This window comes from Solanum verrucosum, unplaced genomic scaffold, assembly GCF_900185275.1.
Source record: "Solanum verrucosum unplaced genomic scaffold, falcon-dt-bn FXZP01000238.1, whole genome shotgun sequence".
Classification (NCBI taxonomy): domain Eukaryota; kingdom Viridiplantae; phylum Streptophyta; class Magnoliopsida; order Solanales; family Solanaceae; genus Solanum; species Solanum verrucosum.
Window position 1 is genome coordinate 4,032,322 of NW_026020630.1, and position 19,216 is coordinate 4,051,537.

A 19,216-nucleotide genomic window follows, 5' to 3' on the forward strand; every position below is an offset into this window, starting at 1 on the left:
TTCCCAAAATACCCCTACGATTCAGAAATAAGCAAAACAGCGCAGCTCCAATTATAATACACACACAACACATATATATACAGTTGGATCAAACTAGGGTTTCTCTCACTCTTCTCTTCTTCCTCTCTCTGTGTGTGAACCCTAAACTCCTGCCGCCATGGTATCTCTCTATGCCTTCCATTTTCGATGAATGTTGTTGCTTTTTTACATATGAGTATTTGAAATCTAACGTATTCTCTGTTTTTTTTTTTTTTTTTTTTTGTGATTAGGCTTCAGAGAAGAAATTGAGCAATCCAATGAGGGATATCAAAGTCCAGAAGCTCGTACTCAATATCTCCGTTGGTGAAAGTGGAGATCGTCTCACTAGAGCCGCAAAGGTGTGAATCCCTAATTTGCTGTAAAAGATGAATTAGTATTAGAGTGAAATGAATCTGAATAGAGCTGAATAAGATTTGGATTAGTTTTAGGATTGAAGTGTAGATAGTTAATTGAATGTGTTTGTTTTTGTATTTTTAGGTCTTGGAGCAACTCAGTGGGCAAAGTCCTGTTTTCTCCAAAGGTATGCTTTTGAATTGCATTATGCTGTTTGTTTTATTGTTATTTGATTGCGTATGTTATGACTGGTTTCAGTTTCTTATGCACATTTTATCGAACATGCTTTTCAGTTCTTCGAGCTTTGTTTGTGTCAAAGAATGAATCTTTTCTTATATATGGAGTCTCACTATTGGTGTTTGAGCTGTTTGGTTTTGGTGATTTGTTGAAGTTTGGATTTAATTTGTTTCTGTAGGAATATAGATAATGAGCTTTAAGGCGTTAAGCAACTAGGAAAAAAAGAGAGTTTCTAAGTAATGTGGATTTAGTATGAACTTATGAGTGCTCTTAGTTGGTCAAGTTTGTGTAACAATTTGAAATAATTGGAACTTGCTTAACTTGGTGCTACAAGTTATGCCTATTGTTCCTCATTGATATTGGGTACTTTGTACTCATGTTTAATGCAATTATCCATGATGTGTATGGTTTGATGTTGTTTGTCTTTTAACTTACTAAACATTATCGAATTTTGCATTGGTTGCTGTTTCATGTTTTCATGTGCTTTCTTTATTCTTATTGACAGCAAGGTATACTGTCCGGTCCTTTGGAATCAGGCGTAATGAAAAGATTGCCTGTTACGTCACTGTCAGAGGGGAAAAAGCTATGCAACTCCTTGAGAGTGGATTGAAGGTCAAGGAGTACGAGTTGTTGAGGAGGAACTTCAGTGAAACTGGATGCTTTGGATTTGGTATTCAGGAGCACATTGATCTTGGAATTAAGTAAGCATGTTATTGAGATCTTGCTTTTAATTCGTTATTCGGACTACTTTTTAATCCTACATATTTAGCTTAGGAGGTGCTGCTAGCTTTTATTATGCCAAAACAATTACTCATGCGCGTTCACATAGTTACCGGTTGATCATCTTCTAGAAGTGTAGTTGCTTCTTCCATGAGTTTGCAGGGAATAGTTCTTACCTTGAAAAATGTTTACTATATGAGGCTAGGAGATTATATCAGCTGGTCATGTTGTGCTCTTATAATTCATTGACATACTATTCCTTTGTGTTAAAGGTATGATCCTTCAACTGGTATCTATGGTATGGATTTCTATGTTGTCCTGGAACGCCCAGGATACCGTGTTGCCAGACGTCGTAGGTGCAAGTCTCGGGTTGGGATCCAACACAGGGTCACAAAGGAGGACTCAATGAAGTGGTTCCAGGTCAAATATGAAGGTGTTATCCTTAACAAGTCCTCAAACATCCAGTAAGCCGAGAGCCGACTGCTGGATCAGTTTATCTGATAGCAAGTTTATGTTTACGCATTTTGTAGACCAACATCTAATTACTCCTAGAGTTGAATAGTTTTCAAGAGTTGCTGTTATTTGGAACAGTATGCTTGTTTTCATTTTGGTTTATGAGACCAATTCAATCTTAATATATCCTTTTTATGTTAGTTTCCTGTTGTGCAATTCTATAAGAAGCAGAACACATCAGTTTTTCTCAAGTCTAACTAATCAAACTAATAAAAATATTCTAGTTGTATTTTTTTCATTTGTTTTATGGTATATATTGCTACATTGACTCTACAAAACATACCATATGAGATATTTTCTCTAGTTAAAGTATATATTGGTTACCTACCTCTCTATCTTAGAGATTTGCATAGTTAATTATCAAATTTGAATTGGTCTGAGAGTGCTTGGACTAGTTGGAATATTGTGATTATCAACTAATAAGAAATTAATTTTCTAGTGCCCTGGTTGTTGAGTTAGCAAATAATTCACTTTTTTATATACTCAAATGGTGATTAATTTGCTTATGAAGTCACCAAATCTTTTTCTTAGTGGTATTCCTTGTAAGTTGCTCGTTTATCACTTTTACATTTTTGGATTTTTGGGGGTGGGTTTAATTATAATAATATGAGCTTCAAACCAAAATCTTGCAAAGTGCTTGTTGACTATCTATAAAAGTTTCAATATTTGAAGAGTAATAAATTTAAGAGTAATGACTTGGATATAATCAGTTAAATTATATTAATGATATAACAAAAAGTTATACTCCATTATCAATACATATAATTTAAATTTTTAAAGGACAAAAGATGATTTTTCCTTCATTCTTTAAAAAATTGTTGATATGAATAATTCATTTATGTCCTAATATAATACATCAATTTCAACTTTCAAATTCAGAAGCAGGAAGGGCCACCTTTTTTGGATGTTCCATGAGGGAAGATGCAACAGTGGTTGAGCGTGTGTAAATAAAGTCTCGTATTGAAAATAGAAAACAAAAAGAAGCACTTATAACTTAATGATGTGAGGTCTTCCGAAGAAATGGTGTGTGTGAACGTAGTTCAAAGCAGACAATATCATTAATACTATGTTAAGAGTATCATTGAGTCACTTTGACTGACCGACAAACTTAGTGCCTTTGGCCATCTACGGGCCACTTGCTATTTTCGCCCATAACTTTAAAGACACATATACAAAAAAGAAGCCAATGATTTTTTAATGGTCATAAATACTCAATTGATATGGTGACACACAGTTAATCTTCAAATTAGCCTCTGAACAATGATGGACCATATAGAACGTAGTTCAAGAGGGAAATTTTCTTAGGTATTTATGAACAAAGTTCCACGTGAGAAATAGAAAAAGCTACTTATTAGGTGCTTGATACTCCTAACAATGTGAAGGCTCTTTTGGGAAACCGTGCTGACTCGATCCAAAACAGATAATATTACATCAGATTAAGAATAGTTTTGAACTGTTTTAGCCCAACAACAATGGCCATTCAACTTTGAACTTTGATGGGTTTTCCATAGTAATCATCAAGATACAAGACATGAGTAACACCTAGTGATCAATGAAGTAGGCTGAAAATCAACGATTTATCATGTTCAAATTCTAGAAACAAAAAATACTAGATGATTTCTTTCCACTCATCCTAGCTTTGGTGGCGGAATTACCTGATACCTATTGCTGATGAGAGATGAACTATATATCGTAAAATTAGTCAAAATGCACGAAAGATAACCATATACACCACAATTATACAAGACTTGAGTAGTCTATAGAATCTTTGGACAAGAAAATTTGATGAAAGAATCAAGCTATATTTACATTTGCAACAAGCCAAATTAGGCCACAAAATGTGAAGCAAACTACAAACAAAACAAAAAGAAGCAAATGATGAAATCATAGAAAGAAGCACAACCAATGTTTATGTTTTTTTTTTTTTTCATTTGAAAGTTGATGCAACAGTTTGAGCCCAAAATCTAAGATTATGTTTCATATTCATATCATTATTCATAGCTGGAAATCTCCATTTCAACAATTTTTTACTCATTTTTCTTTTTTCAAGAATCTCCCATGCTTCAGAAAGATAAGGCCTTTTATGAACAATATCCTTTTTATTTTCAATTTTTTCATCAACAATTCCCCATTTCTCCAATCCAGGAACAATTGTAACCAAACTTGAATTCTTATCTTCTTCACTAAACTCAAATCCCAAATCCATAAACCCCTTTAATTCCTCAAGTTCAAGCTCCGATGAGCTTCTCCGAATTCGAATAATTCCCTTAACTCCTTTTCTAGCCTTCATTTTTACTTCTTGTGCAACTCTGTTATGTGTGATAATAACAGAAGTTGGAGAGTTCCCAAGTTGACTACTAAAACTCGGACTTGTATCTGATCCTTCAAAAATGTTCTGCTTTTGAAGTATCTGACATGCATCTGACGATATTTTTGAAGAGTAATCACTTTGTGATCGACCTAAGAGATTTGATGATTCTTGAATTTCATGAGGATTTTCTTGAAATAGTTTCTTGAATTTATGTGTGTTGGTAAATAATATTTCTTGTTCAAACCAATAAGTATCAAAGAGCTTGAGGAGTAGTACTTCTTCAGCAGCCATATATTAATTGTGCATTAGAAAACAGAATTTTTGTTTTTTTTTTCCCAAGCAAATCTTGACAGTTATATGGTATGGTATATATATAAGTATATTTTTATTGAATATTGAGGATGTTATTGGAATATGATCAAATATTATTCGAATCTTATTATAAAAAATAGGTCCACATTTCTCCTCTAGAAGACTCTAATATTTTTTTTATGTGCTAAGCACCATTGGCTCTTCCAATTATTGTTGTGTTAGTTGGAAAATCAAGTCAACTCCAATGGCCTAACATTTCTCTTTCAAGTGTTACGGGTAAAAAATACACTCAAACTATCACTTTTTTTTATGAGTTTCATACTTTAACTATCTATTGTTTCTTTACCTACCTGAACTTTCACTTCCTTTGTATCAAAAATTTAAAACATACCTCGATGCTGAATATGCGCGTATAAGTCAACTCATCATTTTATTGGTGCCTCAATATGGTGTTGAATGATAGATTATGCAGTCTGATTGGGCTAATATGCATTTTCTTATACAAAATTATGTGAATCATTAATATTTTGGTGCTTATAACTACGTATAAGATTTGTAGTTTAGTCTTGAAAAGAAGCTAGCATAATGTAGCATATTCCAAATTGAATAGTTGAAGGCATAAAACTTGCACATGATGAACATTCACCTCTGTAAAACATTAATTTTAGCAATAACGGTCAAAAATATATTTGAACTATTATTTTTCATGAGTTTCACATTTTAATTATCAGTTTTTTTTTTTTTTTTTAATTTGAATTATCATCATCTATGTATTGAACATAACACTTAATTGAGTAGATAATGATAACTTAGGTAGAAAAAAAGAAACAACTATTAGTTAGCCTAATAAGCTTTGTGGTGTGTTTGACATAGATGATAATAGTTAATGTAGAAAAAAATAATAATTAATAGTTATAATGTGAAACTAGCGAACAATGATAAGTTTTTAAATTTATTAGATCTTTTTTAATGAGAGACTTAACTCACACTAAGATGAGTTTCGAGTTTTTTCCCTATTAAAACAATACCCTTACTTCTTCATTTTCTAATTTTCTAATTCTAAGGTTATATAGTTTATAAGAATTTGACTAGTTGTAAAATTTAGTACATGTTTGAATAATCGATTGACATTTGAAAATAATAATAATTAGTGTTGAAGTTACGTAGAAATAGGGTATTTTGAGTTGTATTTTGAATGAAAGCACAATTAAAAACTCTTGAAAATTTCTAATAAAATGATAGATTAGTTTGATAAACAAACACTTAGCTTTCACTAAATACTTTATTTAAATATTATAGCAACTTTGAATATAATAACATTAATACAATTATTGCAAAATATTTTTAAGCAGTAAAAATAACTATTATAACTAAATATCTCTTTTATTATAGCGAGTACGTATGGACAAACAAGGTCTTAAAAGGTAATCTTCTTTGCCTTAGTTATTGATAAGTACCAGCTTTTGTTAATTTGGTTGGTAGTGACACGATATAATCATTTTTAAAGATGAGATAATAGAGGTGAATACAATGGATTTGACAAATAAGTAGGACATACATCTTTGGATATTTATGTGATTTTATCATCACTTGATGTGGATGTCATTAGGAAATTGATGTGGATGTCATTAGGAAATTAATGTGTATTTTCCTAGCAAATTCATGTACTTTTCCATCTTAATGTCAAATCAATCTTCTTTAATCACTTTAAAAAATGATAGGCGGAGAGGCAAAGATAGAAGCTCAGATACAATTTCTATCAAACAAATTTATCAATATGTATATATATTAAATGTAAAATACAATTATTAATTCTTAAACTTATCGTTTTAAAATTCAAAATTTTGATTTCGCTTTTAGTGGCAGAGTCAAAATTTTAACTAGCTAAAGTGATTCAAAATATATTAAAAAAACAAATCAACACACAATTTTTAAAAACATTTATACTGTATATACATAACAAGTAATTTTTCTATGAAAGAAATTCGAATGAACCTCTTGCGCTCCTAGCTCTGCTCTAATTAAATGTGATTATTCCACACACGTACTTTAGATTAACAAATTCAATGGTTTGGGCAGTGTATATATACATACTTTCTTTTTTTTCGGTTTTTAGTTCGATATTCGATATTTGTATTAAAATCAGACTAAATTCAAATTGCACAAGGCTCATTTGGTAGACCGTTTCAAATGCGGATTTTCAGCTCTTGCACGAATTAGGGACCTCCATAAGAGTGTTGTAATCATCTCAAATCATGTATAAATAGTATAATTTTTTGTCGAAGGAGATTCATCTCAGATGAATCTCCTTGCCCCAAGCTGAATCCACCCCTTTATATAACCATAAAAAAGAAACATAATAATTTTATTAGGTATTAAAAATTTATAAAAATACAAATAAAACAATTAAAGTTAGTTAGACATTTGATGGATTGAGTTAGTCTAGTCCATTTCAGCTCAAGTAACTTTTAAACAAGTTATTTATCAACTCAACTCATAAAACCTTGTCAAATTCAGTCCAATTCACTCATTTAACACCCCTACCTGTACGTTTGCCTTCGTCAACATGAGTTATTAGAAGGGTGTGCACAACTAAAACCTAGAGCTATGCCACCACCTCCCCAAATTCTAGTAAGATTCGTAATATTTTAAACTAGCGTGTATCTAAGGAATTTACTACTAAACTAGTGGGATATGGTAAGTTTCCCTTTAATATTTCTATTACTATGCAAAACATTCTTCTCAATAATATGATTTTCTTTAGATGTCCAACATTCAATTCCATGAAATAATATAGCATTGTTCTCATCATAATTGCTTTACAAAACTCAGTTTTTCATGTTTTAGATACAATATCACAAAACACTTCTTTTAGTACAAGTAAAACTTGAGGAAATTGAAAGGAGTCGAATCCATTCATTCACGTGAAACCATAACAACTTGCTTTCCAACATTGCGACCATAGAACAGACCAACTAGAGCTTTGGGAGCGTTTTCGAGACCTTCAGCTATGTCTTCCACATACACAATGTTACCGCCTTTTATTTGTGGAATGATCATTTCTAAATACTTGGGGTAGAGATGAAAGTGATCTGAAACAATAAATCCTTTCATACAGATTCGTTTCGCGATGAGGCAGAGCAAGTTGTGCACCCCTTCAGTCTTCTTAAGGTTGTATTGTGAAATCATCCCACACATAGCAATACGACCATGAAGTTTCATATTCACAAGAACTGCATCAAACATCTTCCCTCCAACATTATCAAAGTAAATGTCAATTCCATCAGAAAAGTACCTATAATAGGAATAAACCGATACAAAAAAAAGGTCATATTTGTTAGTTATATCGTAGGTCTTAAACTCAACAGACATATCTGTTCATGAAAGAACATGACTATTATATACACATGCTATATCTCTTTAAGGAAAATGACTCCTCACCCCTCAAAGTCACCTCTTTACTATTGAAAAAGGTTTAATAATGCTCTATGTTATACTATCAGTACATTAGTGGTGGAGCCAGGATTTTCATTAAAGAATATGAAGAAGTAAAAACAAGATTTTCATTAAGAGGGTCTCATAACTAATTCATGTATTAGTAATACATCCATAACTCTAGCCAGCTACCAAACGACCACTTAATGTTATAGTACTATCGGTCCATATATTTCCTTAACGTTATAAAAATGATTCAAATTCGTCCTTAGTCCCATCCTTTTGCCATATTAGTTAGTGTTTTCTAATGGGAAGTTATAAAACTACTAACCTCTTCAAAGCTGCATCTAAATCCTGCTCCTCTTTGTAGTTAAAAGCTTCATCAAAACCAAACTTGCTCTTCAACATATCAACCTTTTGTTTGGTTCCAGCACTACCAACAACATAACAACCTAACATCTTTGCAAATTGTCCAACAAGTTGACCAACTGCTCCAGAAGCAGCTGAAACAAACACAGTTTCTCCCTTCTTCGGAGAACAAACCTCATAAAAACCAACATAAGCTGTTATCCCAGGCATCCCTACAAAACAATAATTGCATAAGCAGATCATCAATCCATTCCCCAACAAGCCAATGTGGACTCTAACACGGCTTACATCTAGGTCCAACTGGAGCGTGGATTGAGATGAACGTAACGTAGTTCAAATACCATGTAAAGTGGTACTCTATTTGATAGAAAACAACATCAAGAAGCTAAGATAAAAAAGGATTATAAAAATATAAGCAGACCATCAGTCTATTATACTGAGAAAGGGAATAACTCACCAAGGATTCCTGTATAATAGGAAAGAGGCACATTCTTGTCATGAATTTTAAATAGAAAACTCTGAATAGGAGTTACAATACTATATTCTTCCCATCCAATCATTCCCCAAACTAAATCACCTTCTTGAAAATTTGAATCACCAGACTTCAAAACTTTAGCCACTCCACATCCTGTGATAGGCTATATATATATATAACACAAAAGAAAACTACTTATCATACACGTAACACAAGGGCGACTCAATAAAATAGGTGAAACACTTACGTAACCAGGAGTGAAGGATTCAACATAGCTATCTTCAAGATTTTTCATGCGGGAACGCATGTAAGGGTCACAAGACAAGTAAAGATTCTTCAAAACAACAACATTAGAACCTTCTGGAACATTCAATTTAATGATACTATTCTTAAATTCCATATCAGATTCCTTAGGATAACCTTCCACATAATGTTTTAGAATGATCTGTTTGTTGTTCATCATTTCTTCTGCCATTTCTAACTTTATTAATGTGAATGAAGAGCTGTTATAAAAGTGTATATTATATAGATAATATGAAACAATACACTATATTGTAAGTTATTAATTAAAAAAAAAAAACAATTGGACGATAGATACTATGTGGAAAAAAAGTAGGAAGACGGATTTTTTTTTTCATCTATATCAAATAATTTGGGACATAGGGAGTAATATATATTATGTACAAATCAGGTAAAATGTACTATAAATCACAATAAATGACAGTTTAAATATCAAATTATCATATAGAGATTTCATTTGTATTACATAAATTAGGACAATTGGAGTAATATATAATTTGAAAATTACGTAAGAAAAGAAGTACTTACTATATACCACAACAATTAACAACTTAAAATATCTAAAAAAAATTAGTTGATCTCGAAATTCATTCTGTGCTACATAAATTAAAACAAAACATACCGTAAATTATGAAAAAATTACGTAAAACGCACTATAACTCATAATATAGTTAACAAATTAAAATATATAAAAAAATAATTGACTCCAAATTTCATCAGTATCATATATATAAATTGAACATATATTGAACTCATACTAACACAAACTCTATATTTAGTATATATAGATTCGATATCACCTATGAAATTGCTGAAATGTTATATTCCTAGATACCAACCGGTATAATTATTAAATTAAAATATTGCTAGCTATCACTGTACTTTCCGTCAATATTAAATAATTCCAAAATCACTTCAAAATTCAACCTCTATTGAAGGATCAATAAGTTTGGAAAAGTGGTGGGAGGTGATGGCTTGAGAAATAGAAAAGAACAAGAGAAAAATAAAACAAAAATGGCTTAATGTAAGCCTTCGTGTCATTGAGGAGTGTATCATACTCGCTTTGTCATGTCAACAGAAAGTGTCAAAATGACAAATTGAAACTTGAACAAAGTATAATTTGGATGTTTAAGTGAAAGTTGATGCCAACTTTAGGTGATAACCGATGGGTTCAGCCATTCATATAACATTGGTCTCATCATAATTGCTTTACAAACCTCAGGTTTTCATGATTTAGATACAATATCGCAAAATATTCATGTATCTCAATCATTATTTTTTAACCATAACACATGTCTCTTACCGCAAGTAAGAACCTGATAAGGAAATTGAAATGAGTCGAATCCATTCATTCACGTGAAACCTTAACAACTTGCTTTCCAACGTTGCGACCATAGAACAGACCAACTAGAGCCTTGGGAGCGTTTTCGAGACCTTCAGCTATATCTTCCACATACACAACGTTACCGCCTTTTATTTGTGGAATGATCATTTCCAAATACTTGGGGTAGAGATGATAGTGATCAGAAACAAGAAATCCTTCCATCCGGATTCGTTTTGTGATGAGGCAGAACAAGTTGTGCACTCCTTCCGTCTTCTCAAGGTTGTACTGTGAGATCATCCCACACACAGCAATACGACCACAAAGTTTCATATTCAGAAGAACTGCATCAAGCATCTTCCCTCCGACATTCTCAAAGTATATGTCAATTCCGTTAGGAAAGTACCTAATAGAAATACAAATAAGGGTCATAACTTTACTGGATTACTATTGAAAAAGGTTTTCAAAACCCCTTTACAACTAACTAACTCTGCCCCTGAGTTCATAGATATACGCCTATGTTATAGTACTATGGTCTATATATGCTCGTAACGTTACAAAAGTGATTCATATTTGTCCTTCCTCCGTTAGTACCATCCGTTTTAACCAAAATGGGATGTCAACTCCCCACACAATCTTTCTTCTTCCAACACTATCCTAACGGCTTCTCTACACCGGGCCTATTAGTTATTTCTAGTGAGAAGTTATAAGATTACTAACCTCTTCAAAGCTGCAACTAAATCCTTCTCCTCTTTGTAGTTAAAAGCTTCATCAAAATCAAATTTGTTCTTCAACAGATCAACCTTTAATAATATGAATAGAACATGAGATCAATTCAACAATGTTGATTACGATAAGCAATATAACTTTGCCACTATTCAGATTCAACAATGGAAATATAAACATCGCGAAGGTACTAATACTTACCTTTTCTTTTGTTCCAGCACTACCAACAACATAACAACCTAACATCTTCGCAAATTGGCCAACAAGCTGACCAACTGCTCCCGAAGCAGCTGAAACAAACACAGTTTCTCCCTTCTTCGGAGAGCAAATTTCATAAAAACCAACATAAGCTGTCATCCCAGGCATTCCTGCAAAACAATAATTGTCCGAGTCCATATAAGCAGATCACATGTCCATTCTCCAATCAATCAATGTGGAACTCTTAACACTCCCTTCCCATACAGGAACGGACAAGGTTCACATATCATGTAAAGTTACGAGGCTTGTGTCTAACTCAACCCCAAAAAATTAGTTTAACATAAGAAAATTTTCCAAGTCCATATAAGCAGACCCCAACCAACGTGGGATGCTAACTCACTCTAACATACAAGTCTTTGATGGAATAGAAAGCGATATTAGTAAGACAACAGTGGATTATAAAAATATAAGCAGACCATCAGTCCATTCCTCAACCAATGCGTGAAAACAGTCGTTATACTGAGAAGAGAACAACTTACCAAGGATTCCTGTATAGTAAGAAAGAGGTACATTCTTGTCATGAATTTTAAATAGAGCACTCTGAGTAGCAGTTACAATACTATACTCCTCCCATCCAGTCATTCCCCAAACTAAGTCACCTTCTTGGAAATTTGAATCAACAGACTCCAAAACTTTAGCCACTCCACATCCTGTGATAGGCTATAACATAACACAAAGGAAAAGTACTTATGAGAAACATTATTATAGGACAAATCGTTAATCCATTCATATCATTTATACATAAGGAATAAACATTCAGTTGGGAGAATGAAGTTCACTTATCCTCAATGTTTCTAACATCTAAGAGTTCTTGAACAAGAAATGAAAAATGAAATAGGGTGCGCGGAGAAAACATTTTTCTCTCCCAGGGATCCCTCATTTGAGATCTCTGGGGAAGAAGATCAAGTTGGCCCTTGCGAACAGGTTGATGCACTATCTCCCTTCAACCCTTTGAGCGAAATGCGGCAAAAGAAAAGGAAGGAAAATCCATGGACCGATCCCATCATCTCCACCCCGTAGGAACTATGAGATCACCCCAAAGATGGCTTCGGCATCCGGGGGTCAAGAACCGACCATAGAATCTTGTTCAATAAGTGGAACGCATTAGTTGTCCTCTCTCAGGTTGGGCAGTTAGGGTCAGAGAAGAGCAATGACTCATTCTTAAAAACAGCGTTCTGAAGACCAAAGAGTTGGGCGGAACGGGGGGCGGGGAGCCCTCCATTCCTGGTTCTCCTGTAGTTGGATCCTCCGAAACCACAAGAATCGTTAGTTAGAATGGGATTCCAACTCAGCACCTTTGAAGTGAGATTTTGAGAACTCGGATACGAAGGTATCAAATGGGCTATATCAAACTCGTATGCCCAGTAATTTTTTCATGTTCGTGTAGTAAAAGTTATCCCGGAAGCAGTAGCGGAGCTAGGATTTTTAATAAGGGGGTTCAATATCTGAAGAACTAAACACACGAACTAACTGAAGGAGGTTCGACATCTATTATATATACATAAAAAAATAATTTTAACCATGTATAAATAGTAATATTTATGTCGAAGGGGATTCAAATGAACCCCTAACTGAAGGTTTGCCCCACCCCTGCCTCGAAGTAGGAAAATAAGTTTCACAAATGAAATTCCACTTCAATTGTGTCCTCCCCGTTCTTTAACACACTTTATATACACTCTCATCCCCACCGGAAAACAATATATATCCCACACGCCTATCTCACATAGTATTTATCTAGATTATACACAAATATTTTTTACTTACGCATATTAAATATAAGAAAATAATTATGAAACTCATTCATTTTCTTAGAAAATATACTCATCATTACCAAACACCCCCTATATATATAATGTTAAAATAGAAAACATCCAAGGTCTACACAATTACATGGTAAATTTAAACTCACTTGTAAATTGTTTCAACAATAACAAGAAATGCTTGTATGTTAATTAAGGAAAAATCCACAATCATTACATGACAAAAGGAACATAAAATTTAGATCGATATGACAAATCCAACATCGTTATTTATCGAAATACAAGGGCGACTCAATAAAATAAGTGAACGACTTACAGAACCAGGAGTGAAGGATTGAACATAGCTACCCTCAAGTTTGCTCATGCGGGAACGCATGTAAGGGTCACAAGACAAGTAAAGATTCTTCAAAACAACAACATTAGAACCTTCTGGAACATTCAATTTAATGTTGTTATTCTTAAATTCCATATCAGATTCCTTAGGGTAATCTTCCACATAATGTTTTAGAATGATCTGTTTGTTGTTCATCACTTCCTCTGCCATTTCTCACTTTAATTTATGTGAATCAAGAGTTGGTGAAGAATATATCTCGATCCGGCTTCTCTTCATTTTTTTCGCCCTAAATTGATAAATAAGTAAAATTTAATGGCAAGATTTAATTAATCAATATAAATCTTTTTTATGATTTAGATAATTAATACTATATTATATATATTTAATTCTGTTAATTATTATTAATCTTGCAATCTTAAATCTCTTCCCATTTTTTATTTTCCCTACGTAGGATATCTACCCATCAAATTTTATAAAAGTTTTGCCCTTCTCTGTTTCATAAGCATCTCCTACAATCTTGTGCTACAATATAATATTTTTCTTTTCACATATTTCAATATTAACTAGTTACACGGCACGTGCGTTGCACGTGTGTATCACATATATAGTATATGATGTTGTAAAATAGAATTAATATTACTAAATTAATGTTTTGTGGTAAATAATTATAATTGAAAGAACATGGGACCAATTTTTAAATGATTAATACATATTGTCATAGAGTTACTTGTATTTTTAGATCATATTGACCAGATATCATTGTAACATTTCAAAATACATTCAGAATTTAAATATGGTGAGAAAGTTACATTTCTTTAGTAGTATTATTTTTACTTCACTCAATTTTGTAAACAAATCTAATCAACAAATTTATTTATTTTAAAATATCAATAGCCTTTCTCCTTGAGGTTATGAACATAAATGATGGACACCATTTAAGTATAATTATTCTCTTAAAAATTCATACTTGAAATTTAGTAGGTGCATGACACTAATAAGGATTACCATAAATATTTCAATATTTTATCTTTATACGTATATTTTTTATAAAATAGTATTACTCAATAAATATTTGAGTAAGACTATCATAGAGAGGTAATTTTACAAAAAAAAATAAGAGAGGGTACTTTGTTGTTATAACGAATGATGGTTAAATAGAGGCTTGAGTGTATGTCAACTATTTAGTTTGACCAACACTTTGTTATATATATACATTTAAGTAGCATAATTTAATTTTAATATATGAACATCATCTTTGGTGAAAAATATTTCATTTCATTAAGTTTCTATCTTATCTTTGTACAATTGTAGTCTTTTCATTTTTTCTGCCGCATACATATCATATAGTTCTGGTCTAATGAAACTATCTAGTATCTTATAGAAGTTTTATCGTGATATAAAATATTTACTTTTTTCGATAATAAAAATTAAATGATGAATAAAATTTAAAGTGTTATTTATAGAATCCTTAATTTGATTTAAGAATATTTTATGACCAATCACTATTTTCTTATCTATTTTTATATAACTATCAAGGAGTATATCTTGTGACATAACATTTTCTAAAATTAAAATGAGCACAAAATAACAGGAAATTCATACTTAAAAAATTGCATACTCAATAAAAATATAAAAAAGAAAAAACATATGGAACAATACATAGCCAATGAAGAAGGAAGACGAAAATATATGTTCATGCACATTCACTATAGTGTTCCATTTGATTGAAATATCTTCCCACCAACACATTACTTTCTCCGTTTATTTTTACTTACATATGTATTCAAAAATAATATAATTATTATCATGATTATATTATCATATTATAAGTAAAAGTGAAAATCTATTTTTGAAATAGTGGATGTAACATCAAAACTAATAATTCAATGGACTATGTTGATGCCCGTTGTTTTAGTAAAATTAGAAAGAAACTCCTTTGTTTGAGTGTGAAAGAATAAAAAATGAAAAAAACAAAGAAGAAATATCTACCCAAATCATGTGACTTTTTTCACATTTGTTTATTATTATTGTCTTTCCCACAACTTTTCGTCACTATTAACTCATGAAAATCGTAAGAAAAAATATGAGTGGGAATTGATGAATGATTTGCTACAGTTTGTTCACAGACTCTTTCTTATGTGGTACCTCAAATTTCGTTGAATTTTTAACTTAATCAACTGTCCAAATAACCCTTTAGTTTTATTAAGAAGAAGAAGAGTAGAAAACTTAAAAATAAATCGTAGTTTAAAAGTGAGAGGAAACCCTCTATTTATAGCTAACAAATAGTAGTATGAATAGGTGTTAATTGTGCCTTATCATAAAAGTTACAACCTTTCGAAGAAGTCATTGCTCATCGGAAAAGTCGCAACTCATCGAAAAAGGCACAACCCTTTGGAAAAGCCACAACTCATCGAAGTCACAACCCGTCAAAGAAGTCACAACCCTTTGAAAAAATCACAACCCTTTAATGTGAAAAGGTATTTACTTTTAATATTATTAAATAAATAAATAAAATAAATTGATTTTTTTTAATTGGGGGTATTATAGTAATTTAACATTCAAGTTTGGAAGTTCATGCTTTTAAGGTAGTATAGATAAAATACACTATATTTACTCTAATGATTATTACTATTCACCATGTATTTTCTTGTTGTTTATTTTATTAAAAATATTGTTATTTGCCTAAATAAGTTCAAGGGCAAACAATAAGAATTTCTTTGAGTCTAATTAATTATGTGCCTTTTCGAAATTATCGTTTGTGTCAGATTTCAGTTCCCAAATACATGTATGTGATGCATCCAGATATATGAATTAAAATTAGGTGTAATTTATTTCAGATACATTTTATTCAAGCATAATTCACATGTATCCGGAAACACTGACTCTCTCGCTCATCTCTCTTATCTTACTGGTCTCTCTCCCTCTCTTGCTCACCTCTTTTCCTATTGTATCTATATTTCAGAATGTTTTTGAAATGCATCTGATATATACATGTATCTAGTGTGACACGCATATATCTAGGATACACTGACTCTCTCGCTCACCTCTCTCCTCTCCCGCTTGCCTATTTCCCTATGTATCTATTTTCAAAATATAAATGGTATTCCAAATACATGTACTATCTATTGTAATTTGCATATATATATATATGGGATACACTGACTCTTTCACTCGCCTCTCTCCTCTCTCATCTCTCCTTCTCCTCTCGCTCCCTCTCTTCCTATGTATCTGCATATCTAGTACCAAAAATACATGTACCAAGGTATATATGACTTGAAATCTAGTATGAAATTATCGATTAATGACTAATTATAAACCATACAGAGAATTAGTAAATACATGATAGAACTGTTTGCGTATTTAACCATGACACAATATCTTTCCTTTCAAGTAAAAACTTGAGAGAAAATGGAAAAGATCCAAATCCATTCATTCACATGAAATCATCACAACTTGCTTTCCAACATTGAGACCAGAGAAGAGACCAACTAGAGCACTAGGAGCACTTTCAAAACCTTCAGCTATGTCTTCCACATACACAATGTTACCAGCCTTTATATGTGGAATGATCATTTCCAAATACTTAGGATAAAGATGATAGTAATCAAAAACAAGAAATCCTTCCATACGGATTCGTTTTGCGATGAGGTAAAACAAGTTGTGCACTCCTTCAGTCTTGTCAAGGTTGTATTGTGAAATCATTCCACACACAGCAATACGACCATGAAGTTTCATATTCACAAGAACTGCATCAAGCATTTTACCTCCAACATTCTCAAAGTAAATGTCAATTCCATCAGGGAAGTACCTAACCAATACGAAAAAAAGGTCATATTTACTCCTATACTATTGAAAATTAAAGGTCTAGTATTGCTTTTCCGTTATACTATCAGTTCATATATACCTTTAGCGTTATATTAGCTATCTTTTCATATATGCCCTTAATGTTCAATCCACCACACAATTCCTCTGAGGTGAAGGGACTATTTCTACTAGATAAGTGGCAACTTTAGCATAAGGAGAAGATACGACAAATGTAATTTTTTTTGTTTGCTGAACCAATGTATTTTGCTTATAGTATGAAAGTCTATGTCATCTTAGTCTTTCTATAGATTGTTTAGTTTATCCTCGTTGTTCACTATCAAGAGGTTAGGTCCATGTCCCCCTCTTCTTTTGTAACTTTTTGGATGTTATAGACATGGTAGGGGTCAAGCCTAACCCCCCACATAGTTAAGGTTAAAAAAGAAGTCATCGTCAACACCTTCACCCTGGTTAGTGTTTTCTTGTGGGAATTTATAAGAATACTTACCTCTTCAAAGCTGCATCTAAATCCTGCTCCTCTTTATAGTTAAAAGCTTCATCAAAACCAAACTTGGTCTTCAACATATCAACCTTTAATAATAATAATGAATAGATGAGATAGCTAGATTATTTAACAATGATTAAGATAAGTAAGATAACTTATAAGCCACTAATAAAATTCAAGAATTAAATGTTTAAGTACTTACCTTTTGTTTATTTCCAGCACTACCAACAACATAACAGCCTAACATCTTTGCAAATTGTCCAACAAGTTGACCAACTGCTCCAGAAGCAGCTGAAACAAACACAGTTTCACCCTTCTTAGGGGAGCAAACCTCATAAAAACCAGCATAAGCTGTCACCCCAGGCATCCCTGCAAGAGCAGAAGATTATTGTCCGAGTCCATATAAGCATATTACCAGTTCATTCCCCAACCAACCATCACTACATCAAAAACGATCTTTAGTGGCAATTAATTAACGGTAATAGCTCAATTGGCACTAAATATGTATTTTTAGCGGCAATTAACACTCTTTGTATATGCCCCTAAAGCCTTTAGCGACATTGAATCTAATGACACTTAACTAATGCCGGTAAAGACTTTAGCATTTGTAGTACCACTGTGGGACTCTAGCGCTCCCTTCAAGTCCAATGGACCAAGATCCCAAATAGGGATGAACATGGTTCATATATAGATATATATCATGTAAAGTTATGATGTTTGGGTCTAACTCAACCCCGAAAATTATTTTTTTCAAATCCATATAACTAGAGACCCCAACTAATGTAAGACTTTAACCCAGTCGAAAACACTCACCAAGGATTCCTGTATAATAGGAAAGACGCACATCCTTGTCATGATCAATTTTAAACATACTTTGAGTAGTTGTTACAATACTATATTCCTCCCATCCAGTCATTCCCCAAACTAAGTCACCTTCTTGGAAATTTGAATCACCAGATTTCAAAACTTTAGACACTCCATATCCTGTAATAGGCTGCGGACAAAAAATAAGTAAGAAAATCACTTACATATTTTCTTGAAAAGTATATATACTGAACACACCAATAATGTTAAATTTGAAACAATCAAGGTCTACACTATTTAAAGATTTTATATTCAATTGTTATGATGTATAATACTTTTAACATTGTTCTTAAATATTTATAAAAAATTAAAGATTTTATATTCAAATCCAGATCAAGATTAACAAGTTCGACTCTCAAAATTCGAACTTGATTTTGAAAGTCTTTTGAAAATAATCTCTCTACCTCCACAAGATAAAAATTAAGCCAGTACTCACCACCCTCTCCAGATCCACGATCACGGGTTGTTTAGATTGACTTTGTTTTAAGTAGCTTATAAGCAAAAACTTAAAAGTCACGAGTTGAGAATACCCATACCTTTTAACTTATTTTTGTATTTTCTCAGCCTTAAAAAGATGTTTTTTATCAAACACCTTCAAAAAAT

General features: G+C 32.3%; 4 protein-coding genes across 7 annotated transcripts in view; 1 reads left to right on the top strand and 3 right to left on the bottom strand.

Moving 5' to 3' along the window:
* The first annotated feature begins 67 nt into the window (after positions 1–67).
* LOC125811690 (60S ribosomal protein L11-1) lies at positions 68–1,962 on the top strand. The gene is made up of 5 exons (XM_049491218.1): positions 68–160; positions 270–377; positions 517–559; positions 1,115–1,310; positions 1,602–1,962. The coding sequence occupies exons 1-5, from the start codon at positions 158–160 to the stop codon at positions 1,795–1,797; spliced, it is 546 nt and encodes a 181-aa protein (XP_049347175.1). The 5' UTR covers positions 68–157; the 3' UTR covers positions 1,798–1,962.
* A 1,804-nt stretch (positions 1,963–3,766) lies between these two features.
* LOC125811672 (uncharacterized) lies at positions 3,767–4,481 on the bottom strand. Its single transcript, XM_049491197.1, has one exon. The coding sequence runs from the start codon at positions 4,442–4,444 to the stop codon at positions 3,770–3,772; it is 675 nt and encodes a 224-aa protein (XP_049347154.1). The 5' UTR covers positions 4,445–4,481; the 3' UTR covers positions 3,767–3,769.
* Positions 4,482–7,381: 2,900 nt separating this feature from the next.
* LOC125811741 (2-alkenal reductase (NADP(+)-dependent)-like) lies at positions 7,382–9,219 on the bottom strand. Its single transcript, XM_049491283.1, has 4 exons — positions 8,992–9,219; positions 8,727–8,907; positions 8,232–8,481; positions 7,382–7,760 (listed from the first exon to the last, which is right to left on the bottom strand). Exons 1-4 carry the CDS (start codon positions 9,217–9,219, stop codon positions 7,382–7,384), a joined length of 1,038 nt encoding a protein of 345 aa, XP_049347240.1.
* A 1,161-nt stretch (positions 9,220–10,380) lies between these two features.
* LOC125811740 (2-alkenal reductase (NADP(+)-dependent)-like) overlaps positions 10,381–19,216 on the bottom strand; it is a 71,336-nt gene continuing 62,500 nt past the window's right edge. For 2 of the 4 annotated variants that reach the window (XM_049491280.1, XM_049491281.1), the window contains exons 2-6: positions 13,426–13,535; positions 11,829–12,009; positions 11,293–11,459; positions 11,086–11,168; positions 10,381–10,771 (exon numbers count right to left, since the gene is read on the bottom strand). In XM_049491280.1, coding sequence (XP_049347237.1) covers positions 10,393–10,771; positions 11,086–11,168; positions 11,293–11,459; positions 11,829–12,009; positions 13,426–13,535 — 920 coding nt within the window. In that variant the 3' untranslated portion in view covers positions 10,381–10,392. Of the gene's footprint in view, positions 10,772–11,085; positions 11,169–11,292; positions 11,460–11,828; positions 12,010–13,425; positions 13,599–16,794; positions 17,252–17,752; positions 17,836–17,951; positions 18,119–18,562; positions 18,744–19,216 lie in introns of those variants that run through there. The other 2 variants (XM_049491282.1, XM_049491279.1) reach the window with 2 other exon arrangements.

Bases quoted from the DNA above. Each gene is read 5' to 3' on its own strand.
- LOC125811672 (XM_049491197.1), bottom strand. From the start codon at position 4,444: ATGGCTGCTGAAGAAGTACTACTCCTCAAGCTCTTTGATACTTATTGG.
- LOC125811690 (XM_049491218.1), top strand. The intron at 378-516 runs GTGTGAATCCCT...TTGTATTTTTAG, and splicing joins GTCTCACTAGAGCCGCAAAG to GTCTTGGAGCAACTCAGTGG. The intron at 560-1,114 runs GTATGCTTTTGA...TCTTATTGACAG, and splicing joins AAGTCCTGTTTTCTCCAAAG to CAAGGTATACTGTCCGGTCC.
- LOC125811741 (XM_049491283.1), bottom strand. From the start codon at position 9,219: ATGGCAGAAGAAATGATGAACAACAAACAGATCATTCTAAAACATTAT. The intron at 8,908-8,991 runs GTAAGTGTTTCA...ATATATATATAG, and splicing joins AATCCTTCACTCCTGGTTAC to CCTATCACAGGATGTGGAGT. The intron at 8,482-8,726 runs GTGAGTTATTCC...ATTGTTTTGTAG, and splicing joins CTATTATACAGGAATCCTTG to GGATGCCTGGGATAACAGCT.